Source organism: Sabethes cyaneus, chromosome 3 (genome assembly GCF_943734655.1).
Source record: "Sabethes cyaneus chromosome 3, idSabCyanKW18_F2, whole genome shotgun sequence".
In the NCBI taxonomy this organism is placed as follows: domain Eukaryota; kingdom Metazoa; phylum Arthropoda; class Insecta; order Diptera; family Culicidae; genus Sabethes; species Sabethes cyaneus.
This window is the reverse complement of record NC_071355.1, coordinates 132716233-132737288: the sequence shown is the minus strand read 5'-3', so window position 1 is coordinate 132737288 and position 21056 is coordinate 132716233. Positions and strand designations below refer to the sequence as shown.

General features: G+C 42.5%; 2 protein-coding genes across 2 annotated transcripts; both read right to left on the bottom strand.

The window, feature by feature from the left end:
* Nucleotides 1-308: 308 nt before the first annotated feature.
* LOC128740158 (uncharacterized protein K02A2.6-like) lies at nt 309-1916 on the bottom strand. Its single transcript, XM_053835683.1, has one exon. It carries the CDS (start codon nt 1914-1916, stop codon nt 309-311), a length of 1608 nt encoding a protein of 535 aa, XP_053691658.1.
* A 17959-nt stretch (nt 1917-19875) lies between these two features.
* LOC128740157 (uncharacterized) lies at nt 19876-20781 on the bottom strand. The gene has a single exon (XM_053835682.1). It carries the CDS (start codon nt 20779-20781, stop codon nt 19876-19878), a length of 906 nt encoding a protein of 301 aa, XP_053691657.1.
* Nucleotides 20782-21056: the final 275 nt, after the last annotated feature.

Sequence of the window (21056 nt, the reverse complement as noted above, 5' to 3'; positions counted from 1 at the left end):
GTCTTTCGACAGCTCCGTTGGACTGTGGGTTCAAAGGAATCGACTTATTAATTTTCACACCCTTTTCCTGCCAGTGGTCTATGAATTCGCTACTCTGGAACGGAGGCCCAATGTCGCTCTGGGGGGTCAACGGCAATCCCCAGGTGAAGAAGATTCGATTCAGTGCTATATTCTTATTTTTAGCATCGGTGCTTTTCATCTCCTCTACTGATATATACCTTGAATATGTGTCGGCCACAACCAAAAACTCTCCTGATCCACAACCTGGGATGGACAAAAAGTTGATTTGAAGTACTTGCCACGGACCATCAGGCATCAGGTATTGGTGGATTTTTCCTGGAGATAGCCAAACAGGTTGCGCAACTTTTTACGAACACTACCACATCTTTGCTCATATTCGGCCACCAAAAGTACTCCCTCATAATTCTTTTCATCGCCAAGCATCCTATGTGGCCTCGATGCGCCGACGTCATTATTTTGCTTCGAAGCTCTTTCGGAGATACAATTTTATCATCCTTGAAAACCATCGCTCCTAACAAACGTAGAGATTTGAATTCGGCTTCGTATCTACGCAGATTTTGTGGCCAGCTCCCAGATCCGATAGATATCCTTACTGCGAGGAGTTCCACATCGCTTTCAGAAGCCTGTTCTATGTCCTTCCAAGTTACGCTCATCGATCCACCATCCAGTGTATACAAAAGGTGCCGATCATCATTGTCGTCGAATGGTTCATCTTCACGGGTTAGAGAGATTAAACATGATAAAGCATCCGCTACGTTCAGATATCCTGGTATACGTTTTATAATGAAGTCGAAAGATTGCAGTCTTAAGGCCCACGATTCAGCCCTAGTAACCGCCCGTTTAGTTGATCTGTGTCCATCACCGAAAATGAACTCGTTAGCCTCGGAATCAGTTCGGATGGTAAACGATTTGCCTGTTAAATAAAACGCAAATCGTTCCATTCCCCAAATGATCGCCAACGCTTCTCTTTGGGTCTGGGGATATTTTTTCTCTGTTGGAGTTAAAGCCTTTGAAGCGCAAGAAATAATTCGTGGTTTTCCTTCAGGATTGAATTGAACCAGAACGGCACCCAGGCCTACAGGCGATGCATCCACATAAAGTTCGGTCTCATCCTCATAGCTGAAATACCCTAGCCGAAAAATCGATCTCAGGGCTTCGTACTGAAGAAATAAAAACTCATCCTCTTTCGCATTTGACCAGTAAAATGAGTCAGACCTAGCCAGCTCTCTTAAATGTTTAGTTCTATCTGCCCGCATATAATTGAACCGCTCCGAAAAATTCAAGAAACCTAAAAAACTTTTAACTTCTTGCACTGTATCCGGTCGTCGGAAGTTTTTAATAGCTTCTAGCTTTTCATCTTCGACACCCATACCTTCATTGGACATCGAAAAGCCTATGAATTTCACTTTCTGCTGACCGATCACACATTTACCCATGTTGATCCGTACATTATGTTCCTGAAGTCGATTAAGCACCGCCCTTAGATTTGTGTCATGTTCCTCTTTTGTCGAACCGTGCACTATAATGTCGTCTAAGTAGCACTTCTGACCGCGACAGCCTGATAGCACCTTTGTTTGCAAAATCTCCTGAAATATGTCAGGGGCATTACAAAGCCCGAAATGCAACCTCTTGTAACGGTACGTAGCATCGTCCGCAAAAAAATTGGTTAGATGACGTGATTGCTCAGCGATTTCCACGTGAAAAAACGCACTTGTCAAGTCTATGGTGGAAAACCAATTAGCACCGTGAAGGTCGGACAAAATCTCTTCCAGTGTGGGCATTCTAAAAGGCGTTCGAATAATACATTTGTCAGATCCCCTGAGATCCACTACTAAGCGAATGTCTTCCTTGCCCTTAGGCACAACTAATAACGATGAACAGAAAGACTTATCCATGGAATCCGTCACATGTTCTATGATTCCCGATGCCAACAGATCTGTCAACCTTCGTTGCGCTTCTGCTCGAAACGGTAGAGGAATATTCGTAAACACGTTACGAGAAGGGGGCTTCTTGGGTCGTACACTAAATCCACAGGAGGGACGTTGAACTTAGGGAATTCCTCAGTTGGTGATACAACCAGAATTTCTCCTGGAAATCCAACCAAGGTACTGCGGCAAGCCATAGTGTTCCGAACGGTTACATTGATTCCAATCTGTAACACACTGTATTGAAGAGCTGTATCTTTCCCAAGCAGTGATTTAGCATTTTCTATGACGTAAAATTTCTCGAAAAAAAGTGGCCGGTCTTCAGAAATGAGCAGTTCAGCAACAAAAGTACCCACTACCTTGATTTCGTTTTCACTAGCATACGCACGAAGTGGTCTATCTGTACCACTTGAAACACAAAACAGCTGCTTATTGGAGTGCTCGCCGCTCAAAAGCGCATTAAACGCTCTTCGGCTACCGTATTGACTTCTGCACTGGAATCAATTAAGAATGCCACCGGTAAATTTGCGATACGACCAAGAATGCTCCCTTCCTGGGTATTCGAGTCGTAGCATCTATTCACCGAGACCAGCTTGTGTCATAAGATTCTGTAAATAACCATCAATAATATATATTACCATTATCATCAATGAAGCATTGACTGTTCGAGCAAAAGTTTCCTCTCTAATGTCCTTTAAAAGCCAAAGGAATATTTGAACTCATAACTAAAACAAGTAAGTAGGAATAATCCTGTTATTTATTGAAATTTATTGAAATCGAAATTGTATCTTTATGGAGCAATCAAAATTAACGCAGAGTGAAAAAAATTGCAACTGTCACTGCATTGTATTATCTTTAGTCAAATAATCACTTACACCATTTTTCTCTTTATCCTCTTCTTCTTCTTTTTCCACGGCGGCTATCTTCTTTGGCTTGGTTAAATTCTCTCCTTCGTCACTAAGTCTACGTTTAAGTACATTCGCTTCGCAGGTGATATCTGATTGCAGGCTCGTTCGATGTGACCGACGACCTTACATCTGTGGCAAACTTTGTTTACAGCGCGGCACCTTGTTGCCGAACGAAAGCGGCTAGTACACCTCCAACAAGGAGCTGTTGGCTTTTTTATAAACTCTGCGGCGATTATCGTTATTGGTATTCCTGATGTTCTGCCAACCTGCTCGTCCTTGATGTCCATAGTTTCTTCCTCGATCACTCGTCGGTGGACTTTGATAGCTGTTACGCTGGTAACTAGATTCTGCTTGCGAGATGGCTGCTACCATTAGTTCAGAAGAAGTGGCGTGTGTCTTTGCGAAGATTTCTTCATCCATTTTGTCCAATTCATACCCGCGGATTTTGTCAAAGGAGCTTCTTTGCGAAGTGCCTTACGGGCCGCTTCTCGTACCTTACTATTAAATGCGTGTAATTGTATCACTTCTGTTACGCTTTCTGTCAGCTTGTCGTCTTCGAAATCACACAACCAAGCGGCTGACATCACACGCTTCGCATATTTCGTATTGGATTCCTCAGGTAATTGAATCATCCTTCTCAACTTCTGTCGTGGCATAAAACTGTACTCTCGTGACCCGAAGAAATCGTTTAAACGTTTAATTGCGTTCGAGTAGGGTGCTGTCACTGCATCCAGTAACGATAAAGGAGGGGTGTCCTCAAGAACTTCCAGCAACTTAAATCCGGCCTTTACCTTAAGGACGTTCATTTTAGTAGTCTCGTCCGTAACGCCTAGTAAATCCATGGACGCTTCCAATAGTTTCTTCCCGGTCTCGAAAGATTTCCGGGCGATTTCGTCCTCGCTTCCTGCTGGTTTGCATTACGGTATATTCAAGGAAGCAACCGAGAGCGTATTCATTGACGTCATAAGCAAAGAATTACTTTGATTACTTGTAGAATCCTCCCGCATCGTTGAATGTCCGAGCATGATTTCAGTGTTCTCTTCAATTTGAACTCACGTAGCTGCTTATTATCGACTCGCGTTTGTTTCAATTTAGAAGACAAAGTAGAGTTCCGCTTGATTTCGGCTTCCAAAGCTCTTTGCAACTCCTTTTTTGTTGGTTGCTTTGTTTTCCTAAAACACAACATAAATAACCGTTTTTTAGAACTAGATAATAGGTAAATTGATTTCGCAGATTACTAAATTTATGCGCGTACGTGTGTAATATTTAATAAACTCTTCGCACTCAAACGAGTTTCTGAACGTCCTTCTCTGAGGAGTTATCGCACACATCGGATTATATGGTCTACCTAGAAGCGTTCAACGATGCACACCAGCATCTTATGGGATTCTGCCTTATGGGATATTCTGCCTTCACAGAGGCTCAAATATTACACACACCAGCGTCTCCCAAAACTTACTCTGCCCTCCCAGGGGCGTTCAACAATGCACATCAGCATCTTATGGGATTTATTCTGCCTTCACAGAGGCTCAAATATTACGCACACCAGCGTCTCCCAAAAATTACTCTGCCCTCCCAGAGGCGTTCAACAATGCACACCAGCATCTTCCGCCTTCACAGAGGCGCAAACATCACGCACACCAGCGTCTCCCAAAACCACTCTGCCCTCCCAGAGGCGCACGAATCATGCCGGCAAAACGGGCATGCAAACAAAAAACAGCCATTACGAAACCAGTCACTAGGAAACGGACGCGCCTAATGGCTAATGACACCCTACAACAAGGGAAACATTCTCTCGCAATACTGTCGACAAACACGACCAAATATAGGGTAGGACTGTCCAGAACGCACCGTGGGGGTAGAATGGCCCATGCTATTAATTGCTTAAAAACGCGGAAACTATTTGGTAAAACACGCTAATTCATAATTATTTAGCATGTAAAAGCATCAAACATAGCCACGTCCAATAAAATCAAGCGATTATCCGCGATCTCATTTCACATGTAAGAAATCACGATTTTCTCTTAAGCTTTTACCACTAGTCGGTATGCAAATTTCATAATAAATACAGTCTATCTAATTGATATACTGTCATACTCGATGATTCATCACAAAAACGGCATTAACTATGTATATTTTTCACATATATTGCAAAAAACTTCAAAATACAAAACAGGGGCAGAATGTATCACAGCGGGATCGAACAGTTATAAAATATTTTTAATTTGCAGTACATCTTTTGTTTCGGATTATTTATTAAAAATGTAGCAATATTATGTATTGTATAGGACCTAGAATTTGCCTTAAACATAATTATACATTGTTTAACTTACAATATTTCATCACACATCAGTTGGAGAAAAGTAGATGATTAAATTTTATTGCCAATTATGTTGAGATATGAACCCATTATGTCCCAGCAAACAAGCATTTGCAACAAACGCTATAACGAACGCTTTCACCATTTCGGCAGCCTAGTTTTAGGAGTTTATCCAACACGTGATTGAATGGTAAATTTTTTGGTTGCGTTTAACGCCTAGCTGGACAAACTTGGAGCGTTTTGTCCACGGGCTTTGGCGTTCTGCCTCACATAATGATTTTGACTCTTGCCAAAAATCGTCAAAAATAACTAAGAATACTGGTTTTTGTTAGGAAATTTCACCAGGAGTAAGTGTAAAAAAGATCCCAAAGTCTTCTAGAAGTTGAAAAACGTGGAACAAACACGCCGTTGCTCTGCAAAATGATGTTTTGCTTAAGCGGTGCATTCTGCACCACCTTACCCTACCAGGCCATTTCACCAAAGACAAGCATAAATCGTGCCATCATCGAACTCGTCGCCGCAAGCCCCGTATCCTCTAGTCGTGGTTGGCTAGAATACAACTGCCCTCCGCTATGCATTTACAGGAAAAGAATCTAAGCATTCATATATTCGAAACGCCATTTTGAACTGTAGCAGCGTCTCTATTTGCTTTTTTAACAAAAAAAAAAAACTTCGCACCAGTTCTGTAATAAATTCAACACCCAATACTTCATAAAGTCGTCCTTACACTTCCCATTCCATACACAATCAAAAATAATACTTTATATCTCCATCGTAACAAACCTACAGCTACAATCCTAATTCCAACTTACCCTTTGGGAGTATTTTTAGCGCCATTGTAGTGACCTTTGTCCATTTTGCGGCCGTTGCAGTGACTCTCGTTCACTCTGCGTCCGTTCGCGCTAACGTCATCCAAAAAATTAAGCCTCACGTCTTGTGCAAGGTATTCTTTAAGCAACGCTGCTTGAGAGATAGAGTCGATTTTCTTACCTTGTCTTCGCCATCGCGTTCGCTCATCCCAGAGAGTGCCAGTGCAGCCATGCGTTACATTTTTCTTACCTTTAAAGCATTCGCACAGCCACAGGGTGACACTTTCTGGTTCTTGCGCGTACCTATTTAGCTAGCTCTTCGTTTCAGACTGGATATCGGGAAACTACCCATACATGTCAATATCATTCTTTTCGTTTCAACGAATCCGATCGAATTCTCTTACATGCTGACGAACTTTCACACTCATACCTATAGACTCTAAACTCAAACCGCGTTCTCTGACACTGAAAGAAAAACTAATAGTAATAGTAACCAAATGTTTTATTTATTTATTTACTAGCTGACCCGACAAACTTCGTATTGCCACAAATTAACCTGTGTTGTACATAAATCATGAATCTCGGATGATCTTTGTCACAATCTCGAGTTTTGCAAGCCCCCCAGTGGGCGGCGCTTCCGACGGCGGGTCACCGTCAACACTCGCGACCGTCTCGTCCTGAATGATCTAGTGTTACTATAGATAGTTTTTGTGGTCTTGTATTGGCTAATGTTTTATGGAAGAGTCTCGAATTTCTCGAGTTGGATTAGTTTTTGAGTTTCGCAAAAATTTCTGTTTTATTTGTATGAGAGTCCATATCCCCCTACCACAGGGGTGAGAGGTCTCTAACTATCGTAAAATAAATTCAAGACTCCAAAATTTCCCACATGCCAAATTTGGTTCCATTTGCTTGATTAGTTCTCAAGTTATAAGGTAATTTGAATTTCATTTGTATGGGAGCTCCCCTCTTAAAAGGGGAAGGGGTCGTAATTAACCATAGAAAAAATTTCTGCCATCTAAAACTCCCACATGCCAAATTTGGTTCCATTTGATTGATTAGTTCTTGAGATAAGAGGAAATTTGCATTTCATTTGTATGGAAGCCCACCCTCTTAAAGGGGAGATGGGCCATAACTCGCTTTCTAAAGAAGAGAGGGGTCTCAATTCACCATAGAAAGAAATCTTGCGTTCAAAACTACTTACATGTCAAATTTGGTTCCATTTGCTTGATTAGTTCTCGAGTTATGAGGAAAATTGTTTTTCATTTGTATAGGAGCATCCCCCCCCTTTTATAGTGGGGAAATCCATAGAAAATATGCCAAAGAAAATATTCTTGTCTACAAAAACACCCACATGATAAATTTGGTTCCATTTGCTTGATTAGTTCTAGAGTTATGAGGAAATTTGTATTTCGTTTGTGTGAGAGCCCCCCCTCTTAAAAAGGTAAGGGGTCCTAATTCATCATAGAAAAAATGGTTGCCTACAAAAACACCCACATGCCAAATATGGTTCCATTTGCTTGATTAGTTCTCGAATTATGAGGAAATTTGTATTTCATTTGTGTAGAAGCACCCCCTCTTAAAGTTGGGAGGGGTCCTAATTCACCATGGAAAATATTTTTGCCTCCAGAAACCTCCACATGCCAAATTTGGTTCTATTTTCTTGACTCGAGTTATGAGGAAATTTGCATTTCAATTGTATAGGAGCCCCCCCTCCTAACGTGGGTAGGGGTCCCAATTCATCATAGAAAAAAAATTTGTCTCCAAAAACACCCACGTGCCAAATTTTGTTCCATTTGCTTTATTAGTTCTCGAGTTATGAGGAAATTTGTATTTCGTTTGTATAGGAGCCCCCCTCTTAAAGTGGGGAGGGGTCCTTATTTACCATAGAAAATATTCCTGCCCTCGAAAACTTTCACATGCCAAATTTTGTTCCATTTGCTTGATTAGTTCTTCAGTTATGAGGAAATTTGTATTTCATGTGTATAGGATCCCTCCTTCCTAAAACGGGGAGGGGTCCCAATTCATCATAGAAAAAATTTTTGTCTCCAAAAACACCCGCATGCCAAATTTGGTTCCATTTGCTTAATTACTTCTCGAGTTATGAGGAAAATTGTGTTTCTTTGGTACAGGAGCCCCCCCTCTTAAAGTGGGGAGGGGTCCTAATTTACTATAGAAAATATTCTTGCCCTTGAAAACCTTCACATGCCAAATTTGGTTCCATTTGCTTGATTAGTTCTCGAGTTATGAGGAAATTTGTATGGAAGCCCCCCCCATTTAAAGAGGAGAGGAGTTATAATTCCCCTTATAAAGAGGGGAGGGGTCTCAATTTACCATAGAATAAATTCTAGTCACCGAAAACACCCACATGCCAAATTTTGTTCTATTTGCTTGATTAGTTGTCGAGTTATGAAGAAATTTGTGTTTCATTTGTATGGGAGCCCCCCCTCTTAGTGGGGGGAGGGGTTTCTAACCATCACTAAAACCTTTCCTGGCCCCAAAAAACCTCTACATGCATATTTTCATGCCGATTGGTTCAGTAGTTTTTGATCCTATAAGGAACATACGGACAGACAGACAGACAGACAGACAGACAGACAGACAGACAGACAGACAGACAGACAGACAGACAGACAGACAGACAGACAGACAGACAGACAGACAGACAGACAGACAGACAGACAGACAGACAGACAGACAGACAGACAGACAGACAGACAGACAGACAGACAGACAGACAGACAGACAGACAGACAGACAGACAGACAGACAGACAGACAGACAGACAGACAGACAGACAGACAGACAGACAGACAGACAGACAGACAGACAGACAGACAGACAGACAGACAGACAGACAGACAGACAGACAGACAGACAGACAGACAGACAGACAGACAGACAGACAGACAGACAGACAGACAGACAGACAGACAGACAGACAGACAGACAGACAGACAGACAGACAGACAGACAGACAGACAGACAGACAGACAGACAGACAGACAGACAGACAGACAGACAGACAGACAGACAGACAGACAGACAGACAGACAGACAGACAGACAGACAGACAGACAGACAGACAGACAGACAGACAGACAGACAGACAGACAGACAGACAGACAGACAGACAGACAGACAGACAGACAGACAGACAGACAGACAGACAGACAGACAGACAGACAGACAGACAGACAGACAGACAGACAGACAGACAGACAGACAGACAGACAGACAGACAGACAGACAGACAGACAGACAGACAGACAGACAGACAGACAGACAGACAGACAGACAGACAGACAGACAGACAGACAGACAGACAGACAGACAGACAGACAGACAGACAGACAGACAGACAGACAGACAGACAGACAGACAGACAGACAGACAGACAGACAGACAGACAGACAGACAGACAGACAGACAGACAGACAGACAGACAGACAGACAGACAGACAGACAGACAGACAGACAGACAGACAGACAGACAGACAGACAGACAGACAGACAGACAGACAGACAGACAGACAGACAGACAGACAGACAGACAGACAGACAGACAGACAGACAGACAGACAGACAGACAGACAGACAGACAGACAGACAGACAGACAGACAGACAGACAGACAGACAGACAGACAGACAGACAGACAGACAGACAGACAGACAGACAGACAGACAGACAGACAGACAGACAGACAGACAGACAGACAGACAGACAGACAGACAGACAGACAGACAGACAGACAGACAGACAGACAGACAGACAGACAGACAGACAGACAGACAGACAGACAGACAGACAGACAGACAGACAGACAGACAGACAGACAGACAGACAGACAGACAGACAGACAGACAGACAGACAGACAGACAGACAGACAGACAGACAGACAGACAGACAGACAGACAGACAGACAGACAGACAGACAGACAGACAGACAGACAGACAGACAGACAGACAGACAGACAGACAGACAGACAGACAGACAGACAGACAGACAGACAGACAGACAGACAGACAGACAGACAGACAGACAGACAGACAGACAGACAGACAGACAGACAGACAGACAGACAGACAGACAGACAGACAGACAGACAGACAGACAGACAGACAGACAGACAGACAGACAGACAGACAGACAGACAGACAGACAGACAGACAGACAGACAGACAGACAGACAGACAGACAGACAGACAGACAGACAGACAGACAGACAGACAGACAGACAGACAGACAGACAGACAGACAGACAGACAGACAGACAGACAGACAGACAGACAGACAGACAGACAGACAGACAGACAGACAGACAGACAGACAGACAGACAGACAGACAGACAGACAGACAGACAGACAGACAGACAGACAGACAGACAGACAGACAGACAGACAGACAGACAGACAGACAGACAGACAGACAGACAGACAGACAGACAGACAGACAGACAGACAGACAGACAGACAGACAGACAGACAGACAGACAGACAGACAGACAGACAGACAGACAGACAGACAGACAGACAGACAGACAGACAGACAGACAGACAGACAGACAGACAGACAGACAGACAGACAGACAGACAGACAGACAGACAGACAGACAGACAGACAGACAGACAGACAGACAGACAGACAGACAGACAGACAGACAGACAGACAGACAGACAGACAGACAGACAGACAGACAGACAGACAGACAGACAGACAGACAGACAGACAGACAGACAGACAGACAGACAGACAGACAGACAGACAGACAGACAGACAGACAGACAGACAGACAGACAGACAGACAGACAGACAGACAGACAGACAGACAGACAGACAGACAGACAGACAGACAGACAGACAGACAGACAGACAGACAGACAGACAGACAGACAGACAGACAGACAGACAGACAGACAGACAGACAGACAGACAGACAGACAGACAGACAGACAGACAGACAGACAGACAGACAGACAGACAGACAGACAGACAGACAGACAGACAGACAGACAGAAATCCTTCTTTATAGGTATAGATTCTGCTTGTCACATTTTCTACAGCACCGTCTTTTAATTGCACGTCCGCTAGTTGCACAATCGTGCAACTAAAAATCTGTTATCTGTTAAACTACACGTGGTTTCCCAGGTGGTTGCTATAAACAAAAATGCAGCGTTGCCGAATGCAAACTCTCTATCTCTGCATCACGTAGATACATCACAGAGAACAGACATATATGTTCATACAAAATTTCATGCAAATGGTGTATAAAATTTTGAATATAACACTAGCGACATCTGTCTCAAGGTGCACCAGTTGCGCCGCTACAATGTTGCCATATTCAATATATTGTCTTGCTACATTCTACATATTTGAATAACTGGCAACTCCAATGTCAGTCACTGTAGCAACGACTATTGAATATCAATAAGGATGAATTTTTGAACGATTTGGATGTGATTAAAAGCATTTGGTGTAAAGTAGGTGAAAAGAGATATTTTGTATCTATACCTATAAAGAAGGATTTCTGTCTGTCTGTCTGTCTGTCTGTCTGTCCTGTGTTCCTTATAGAATCAAAAACTACTGAACCAATCGGCGTGAAAATTTGCATGTAGAGGTTTTTGGGGCCAGGAAAGGTTTTAGTGATGGTTAGAGACCCCTCCCCCCACTAAGAGGGGGGGCTCCTATACAAACGAAATACAAATTTCCTTATAACTCGAGAGCTAATCCAGCAAATGGAACCAAATTTGGCATGTAGGTGTTTTTGGAGGCAAGAATTTTTTCTATGATGAATAAGAACCTCTCCCCACTTTAGGAGGGGGGGCTCCTATACAAATGAAATACAAATTTCCTCATAACTCGAGAACTAATCAAGCAAATAGAACCAAATTTGGCATGTGGGTGTTTTCGGTGACAAGAATTTATTCTATGGTAAATTGAGACCCCTCCCTCTTTATAAGGGGAATTGTAACTCCTCTCCCCTTTAAGAGGGGGGGCTTCCATACAAATTTCCTCATAACTCGAGAACTAATCAAGCAAATGCAACCAAATTTGGCATGTGAAGGTTTTCGAGGGCAAGAAAATTTTCTATGGTGAATTAGGACCCCTCCCCACTTTAAGAGGAGGGGCTCCTGTACAAATGAAATACAAATTTCCTCATAACTCGAGAACTAATCAAGCGAATTGAACCAAATTTGGCATATGTGTGTTTTTGGAGACAATTTTTTTTTTCAATGATGAATTGGGACCCCTCCCCACTTTAAGAGGGGGGGTCCTATACAAACGAAATACAAATTTCCTCATAACTCGAGAACTAATCCAGCAAATGGAACCAAATTTGGCGTGTAGGTGCTTTTGGAGGCAAGAATTTTTTCTGTGATGAATTAGGACCTCTTCCCACATTAGGAGGGGGGCTCCAATACAAATGAAATACAAATTTCCCCATAACTCGAGAACTAATCAAGCAAATAGAACCAAATTCGGCATGTGGAGGTTTTTGGAGGCAAAAATATTTTCTACGGTGAACTGGGATTCTTCCACACCTCAAGAGGGGGGGCTTCTACACAAATGAAATACAAATTTCCTCATAATTCGAGAACTAATCAAGCAAATGAAACCATAGTTGGCATGTGGGTGTTTCTGGAGGCAACCATTTTTCCCATTATGAATTAGGACTTCTTACCTTGTTAGGAGGGGGGGGGGGCTCCCATTCAAACGAAATACAAATTTGCTCATAACTTTAGAACTAATCAAGCAAATGGAACCAAATTTGGCATGTGAGAGTTTTAGATGGCAGAATTTTTTTTCTGTGGTGTATTACGACCCCTTTCCCTTTTAAGAGGGTGGGCTCCCATACAAATGAAATACAAATTTTCTTATAATTTGAGTACTAATCAAGCAAATGGAACCAAATTTAGCATGTAGGAGATTTTTGAGTCTTGAATTTATTTTATGATAGTTAGAGACCTCTCACCCCTGTAGTAGGGGGATATGGACTCTCATACAAATAAAACAGAAATTTTTGCGAAACTCAAAAACTAATCCAACACGAGAAATTCGAGACTCTTCCATAAAACATTAATCAATAACAAGACCACAAAAACTATCTATAGTAACACTAGATCATTCAGGACGAGCCGGTCGCGAGTGTTGCCGGTGACCCGCTGTCGGAAGCGCCGCCCACTGGGGGGCTTGCAAAACTCGAGATAGTGACAAAGATCATCCGAGATTCATGATTTATGTACAACACAGGTTAATTTGTGGCAATACGAAGTTTGTCGGGTCAGCTAGTACTCAATAAAAAGCATTTGGTTTTGCTATTACAGATCGAAACATTTGCGTTATTTTTACCACGCGTGTTCTAATGAAAGCTGGCTGCTGGAGCCAAAACCGAACTTTCCGATTCCGTGAAAAACAGCATCAGACGGTGAAGTTAGAAACACCTGTCGTTGAGTTCAACGCAGATTCGGCGTTAAGTTACAATTGACGGTCGTGGACAGTCTTAGTGCTAGTATTAAATACATTACCGGGCGGTACGAACGGGCGGTCTGTATTAGACGGAAGTGATCTTAATCGAAGATAACTGAAGGTTGTGGTAGCATTAGACGTGCGTGGTTCGAACACCATATTGCTGATGAAAGGACACAAATTTCAAAACCACATGCGTGTCCACATGCAAGATCTGCAAGAACCATGAGACCACTATGAGAACCATTTTTTTAGAATTAGTTTTGCCAAATAAACAGTTCAAAAGAATGCTGATAGTGTTTGTTTATTTTGTTAAATTTAGATTGTAGTTACTGTAGCAACGCAGTTAGATTTAATGTTTTGGTGAGCAATCAAAGCCAATCAAAGCAATCAAAACCCGTTCCATCAGCGACACGAGCGACACGTAGCGGGAGCATTACCACATACATTCAATATGGCGGCTTTGGGTTTTACACAGCCCGCGAGATTAAGATGAATATCTGTTCTCTGTGGATACATTACAAACAAATTCATGCGAATTTTGCTAAACTTTGACTAATTGAACAAATATTCATTAAGCTTTTAGTTCGTTTGTAAAAAATTAAATGTTTTTCCCAAAATTTAGCGTACGTGTGAATGCATATGAAGAGTTTTTTACAGTGATAACGCATCACGTTTTACAATAAATATTGGCAATCATCGTGCAATTAAAAAACGAAATTCGCTAATCGCATCGCCTCATTCGTGCAATTAGCGAACGAGTGCTGTATAATATGATTATGTATGAATACGCATGTTTGCCGTTTCATTAGAAGTGTATTGAAAAGATGTGCTGTTGATAAAATAGGATTGAATTGGTAAAATCCCTTCAACGTGGGGAACCATGGGTAATAAAACAGTCTTTAATTTGTGTAAGCTAGCAGAAAAGCAATAGTTTGTGTTCTTGATTTTGTTATAGATTGTTTCCAAATGCACATAGAAATAATTCTGAAATCTTTTGAGGATTGAACGTATGCAATATTACTACTTTGATAAATGTTACATACAACGCATGTAGCATGTATATATGCTGCATACAGCATGTATACATGAAGAATCGAATGATTACAAGCATGGATACATACTACTATCACTACAAAGAGACTAACGTATTCCTGCGTCACCTATATATACGGACGTGTCTCTTACACAACCCTTCTGATATTTTTAGACTGAAGTTTTTGGAGCGTCTTAGTAGAATACGAAACCTACAAATTGTTTGTTTGTTTGTAAGATTATAGTCACTTTAACCGGCTTGGATCATTCGTGACTTCTGCGGGGTTGGGATTTGAACCCGGGTCCTCGGCGTGAGAGGCGTGAATGCTAACCACTACGCCAGGACTGACCCCTCCAGCTACAAATTAAATTAAAAGAAAACTTATCAAATTTAATTCTACTATGTATACAGTATAGAGAGCCTTAGAGAGTCGCCATCTGAAACAAATAATCTAGCAACAATGCAGCTGCGTATGTCAGTGTTGCCGCACGCACAGATTTTTCTGTAATCAACAGACATTTGGAATAAATAACTTTTATAAAATCTGGATATGTAATTCCTTTTCATGATAATTTTACCACAGTTAATGGTCGTACCGTAAATAGTTATGCTGCTGTTGTCTGTTATTGCTAATTCTTTTGAGAACCAGCAATTTAAATTGAAGATTTCGAGTTTCTCGATGCTACATAAAATAATAACATCCTCAAGGAACCTTCCTCTGAAGCTTTCACTTTTAATAATTCATAAAAAGCTGTTAAAAATTTAGAAAGATCTACTCAAAAAATGTTCTTGTTTGGAGATGACGTCTCTCTATCTTTAACAGGCTCTCTAGTCGTTACTCTTTTTAAGGCTCTCTAATCGGTGTTTTGACAAGTCTCCTGTTCGATTGGACTTACTTTTGACAACTGATTCTGTTCGATTGGAATTTTCGGTTTAAGATGGCGACTCTCTAAGGCTCTCTAGTATACAGTAATCCCCCCAATAAGGACGTTAATAGGGACCCCGTTAATCGAAACCGTGTTAACCTTTACGTCCCCGAAATCAAAAATGAAGGTACTTTCAGCTACACTTTTAACACTACACTCGTCTCAGAATACATCCAAATGTCCACTAAAGAGCTCGTGTCGAAAAATCCTGTCATTTGATACCCTATTTGTCATATTTTAGAAGAGAATTCCAAATGGCCACTTTTGAGTTCCGGTAGAACCGACAACGGATGTTCCGAAGAGTGGGACATAAGCCAGCGCTCTACAGGATAGTGTAAAGGTAATTATTAGTGACTATAATTAAAAATGATAACTTTTGCGCAGTTAATTAAGCAGATTTCTAGTTTTATTTCAACTACAACTTATGACGTCAAAAAAAATCCCACCGCGATCTGGAATATCTTCGGGAAAATGGAACCATAATTTACCAGCCTTTTTTTTCGTTAAAGGCCAATCTAAAATGGTTCTTTTAAGACTAGTTGCATAAAAATCGATTGAAATTCAGATGAGATAGAGCCAAAAGTGTAACTGAAGGTACCTTCATTTTTGATGTCGGGGACGTAAAGGTTATTGGAGTCTACGTAGCATATGGGAATTGACTTAATTGGTTCCAACATGGAATAACTCTTGATCTTGACCGTATAGAACGTTGGTGCCTTCGGAAAAGTTCAGCAGATCGAGGGCTTTTCGTTGTATTGTAGTATTTCGGAATTGCTTCACTACGTGGCGCTAGCGTATATGTAATATTTTTTTATGGGCGTATCTTACGCTGCTGACTATCTAGAATGTTGCGGTTTTCGGGAAGGTTGCTCAAATGACTGCCACCTTTAATATGGCATGGAAAATAGTGCAGAACTATCTCACTACGTGGCGCTGGTGTATATGTAATATGCTAGACAGGCTGTATCTTGCGCTGCTGACTATTTAGAAAGTTGTGGTCTTCGGGAAGGTTGCTCAAATGACTGCCACCTTCAAGATGGTTTGGAAAATAGTGCAGAACTGACTCACTACGTGGCGCTAGTGTATATGTAATTTAGATCAATTTGCACAATTTATTTATTTATTTATTAAGTCGACATCAACAGACTATAGTCCCAATGGTGGATAAGTAGCCTAATCTAATAATAATCACAGTCAAGAAATTACAATTACAATCACTAACAATTTTCTTAGTCGTCATTTGTTGAAAAAAACATAGAGAAATTACGACGGACCGTTTCACGTGACAAATTAAAATCAAAAGCGAATGCAACCCGATTGAAAACTCGCTGTATACCAGTCAATGAGCTGTTTCGTCCGTAGTTGGTGCGTTGAAAAGGTACCCTCAGCATTGAGTTGTTCCGCAGTGCCCTGGGACGCACGTTTAGATTTAGAATCGCCCCAAGAATAGCAGGGCAATCAATTCTTCCCTGCAACGTATCGACAGCAAACAGAGCTCTTGCGATGTTCCTTCGTGTCTGTAGTGTCTCCAAATGTATTAATCGGCAACGACTTTCATAACTCGGCAACTGGAACGACAGTGAAGCTCTTAGCGATGCGGAAGACGAATCCTAATGTTCTGGATGCCTTGTCCACAACGTAAGAAATATGCCGTTTAAACGATAACTGGCTATCTAAAATAACGCCGAGATGCTTTACCTGGTCGACACGTTGGATTTCTGTACCGCGTAGCTTGTAGTTAAAAATGACTGGTTCTCTGATCCGGGCAAAAGAAATAATGGAACACTTCTCAGGATTGACGAGCATGCAGTTCAGATTGCACCAATTCGTAAAAGTCTCAAGCTCTTGTTGAAGAGCAAATTGCATCGTCCTTGGAACGTATCTTCAAGTACATCTTCAAATCGTCGGCGAAGGATAAACGAGGACCTCTGAGTACATAGTCGACATCATTGAAGTACAATAGGAAGATTAACGGTCCCAAATGACTACCTTGTGGGATTCCAGATGAGGCCGGAAACGCATTTGATTCAAAACCTGCAACAGTCGTAATCAGTTGGCGACCTACGAGGTACGAACTGAACCAATGCAACATACTGCCGCTGATACCGAGTCTCTCCAATTTAGCAATCGCAATAGCATGATTGATTTTGTCAGACGCCGCAGACAAATCAGTATAAATGACATCCGTTTGAGCACGATCCGCTAGACTTTCGGCAACATATGTTGTGAGACAAAGGAGGTTTGTAGTGGTTGATCTGCCTGCGATGAATCCATGTTGGTCGTCACTCAAGTAATGTTTACAGTGCGACAGCAGCGGAGTCATGACTACAAGCTCAAATAATTTGGAAATGGCACACAATGACGAAATTCCTCGGTAGTTGTTGACATCTTTCCGATCCCCTTTTTTATGCACAGGGAACATTTGGGCTGTTTTCCATGCAAGCGGAAATACTCCGCTTGTTATTGATAGACCAAACACGAGTTGGAGAGGAATTAACAGGTCTTCAATGTGCTTCTTTAAAAACACAGACGGAATACCATCTGGGCCGGATTTAGTCGATGATTTTAACGTTGATGCGGCTCGAGAGATCATTTCTTAGTCGATGTTGAGCGTACACAGAGTATTCATAGTCACTAGTGGAACATTGCAAGCAGCTTGGGAGATTTGGTCGTCCGGGATGATTTCGTCGGAAAAGGTTCTGGCGAATTTATCGGCAAAGAGCTGGCAGACATACTGGGGCTCCGAAGCGACCTGTCCATTGAGGATCATAGTTGATGGAAGGCCTGATTCCTTGCGCTGATCGCTAACATACTTCCAGAACGTTTTTGGTTTCACCTTCAGTTTGCGCTGGATTCTCTGCAGGTGTCGTCTAAAGCATGTCCGACTGGTTCTTTTGTATACGGTGTTTAATTTTATGTATTGATCACGCAGTGAGCGGGTACGAAACTTGGAATATATCCTAAGTGCAGCCCTTTTTTCAGTCTTCAACATGCGAAGCTCGCGGGTCAACCAGGGCTTGCTGTTTGACGAATGTACTACCTTGGGTACGTGACGATCGATTGCGTGCACAATTATGTGCGAAAGAGTCAAGGCGGCATTGTCGGCATCGTTTCCGTCGAGAACATCAAACCAGTTGATAGTGGCGAAGAATTCGGCAATGCTTCGGTGATCTGCATTTCGAAAGTCATACGAAACAGAGGGGATAGTTTTTGTTAGATTCGAGTGGTGATTGCTGAGGGTAAGCACTAGTGGAGGGTGGCGACGGAGCGAGCGAAACGACTGGAGCAACATCCTGTGCGCTGGTGAAGCAGAGATCCAGACACCGAATGTTCTCGTTGGTCACGTGGTTGATCTGTCGCAAAATGGCAGAACTGTAGCAGTCTAGAAGCCGTAACGCTGCACTGTGCACAATGGAGTGATCGGGATCCGGATGGAGAAAACCTTTACTGAATAGTTGCCATAAAAGTCCTGGTAGGTTAAAATCACCGATAATAATGAGCTCGTCGGTTGCTGTTGCCAAGTCGATCACTGACATAACCGAGCGGGAGTGAACGTCATTCAGACCTTCGTCTCGTACTCGATCGGGGGGATGTAAATTCCACACAGGAACAACCTGCAGTTAGTGAACTCGATACACACCCAAACTTGCTCAATACTGCTCCATTGATCATTTTCGATCAGTTTTGCTTTCAGTCTCTGATTAACCGCGACAAGCACGCCACCTCCCATTAACTTCCGACTATTTCTGGGCCCACGGTTGCATCGAAAAACTTCATATTCGGGACTAAACACCTGACACGAGAGAGTTCGAGAGTCGAGCCAGGTTTCGGTTAGTACAATGATATCGTAGCAGCCATCAGATGCAGCCAGGAGGTACTCGTTCACGTCACAGTTCATCCCTCCAGCGTTTTGGTAGTAAATGAGCACATCGCCATTGGCACCATCACCGCGCGCAAGGTCCGATTGCATATTGGACGAACTAAAAATCGGAGTATCAGGTACCGGAAGTTCATTACTTGGGTTGCAAGGGTACGCGCCTGAGGCTACGGATTGGAAGACTCCCACATCGCAACCAACCGCAGGACCGGGACGACTGTGATGAGCGCAGGCTGCGATTAGCTCGACTAGGTTGGGAGGGCCGGGAGCTTTCATGGTGCTGTCCACGGTGCGGCCCGGTTGTAGAGTAGGACGAAGAAGAGACTCGTTGCGATCAGGATCCACTAATTGTTTATTGAACGGACTTGTAGACGGAACGAGGCTAAAAATGTTGGACTCATCGACGAGAGAAAATTTTGTATTACACGCATACTTGCCTGGAAGTGCAGGCTGGGAGACTCCTTCCAAACCACCGTGAACAGGACCAGGACGACTGAGATGGCAGCAATCAGATAAACAAGTGTTGTTTGTAAAGTTAACTGAGGAACAAGACGAGGTTGTTACGGGGTCAGAAGGAGCTCCCATTATGCCTCGTTGCGTGCGTCCTGGCAAACCAGTAGATCTTCTACTTCCATGCTCGGCAAACTCGTAGCTGATGAAGTTGTCGTTCCAGGGGATTCCGCTAGAGATAGACTGACCACCCTCGGTAAGTTTTTTGCACGATTGTCCTCGAATTGCCGAAACCGGATATGTTCGGGCCATGAGTTGCAAGATAGTGCTTCTTCTTTAAATCGTCCGCTTAATCCAATTTTAAAGGAGACGTAATTAAGCGTATTTAAATCCTTTCCTCTAGGGACCAGCTTGAACACTTTGAGTTTTACGTTTGCTGGCAGTTCCAGGCACTCAGAGACAAATGAAGCTATCTGCCTTTCTGTCGTGTTCGGATGGAAAGCTGATAAGTAGATCCATGTTAGGTCATCTTCGGGCCGGGGATCCAAGCGAATTGAAGAAATTGCACTAGTCACTTTTGTTCCCACCTTGATCGGATCATCAATTATGGTAATCGAATTTCCATCGGAATCACGGAGACGTTTAGCTGATTTCATAGCGCGACTTGATCGATGAATGGCGGGCCAAGGATTCAGCGAGGAGAATGGTGTAGGTGTAGTGGGGATTCCATCTACTTTAGCAGACAAAACTTTCATGTTGCTGTTCAGCTTTTCTATTTCCTCCTGCACAGATTGGACAGCTGTTGGCATAGCGGAAATTTTTTCATCAAATCCAGTCAACAACGTACGAAAGTGTGCGTTAGAAAACAGCATCGCGCATCCGTCGCATAACCAAAACAGATTATTGTGGTACTGTTCCAGATTCTGTCGAAGAGGTACATCAACATTAACGCAGATTGCATGGAACGTGGCGCCATAATATCCACGACAGACTACGGTATCTGCCTTGGACACCTTTTTTTGACAACGCTTGCAGGTCATGGTAACGTGAAAAACCAAAAACGGTCACTCTCCTAAATCAATTTTTTTTCGTACATACGGCAAACAATGCGATGGCGTTGCACAGTTGATATAGCAGCGATGCAAATAAAACACTTTAATCACTCTGATTCCAGTATATCTTTGCCGATTTCAATCGGGTTTCCGTGTTTGTCACTTAAAATCAGTTAGCACTTTTGGATAAATAGCATTAATAACCAATTCACTCGCGAAAACACTCATAAAATCGATATTATTCGGAGCGCGTAAAGCCACTT

What these genes read in the sequence shown, in the direction of transcription:
- LOC128740158 (XM_053835683.1), bottom strand. Translation starts at nt 1,916, where the DNA reads ATGGATAAGTCTTTCTGTTCATCGTTATTAGTTGTGCCTAAGGGCAAG.
- LOC128740157 (XM_053835682.1), bottom strand. Translation starts at nt 20,781, where the DNA reads ATGACCTGCAAGCGTTGTCAAAAAAAGGTGTCCAAGGCAGATACCGTA.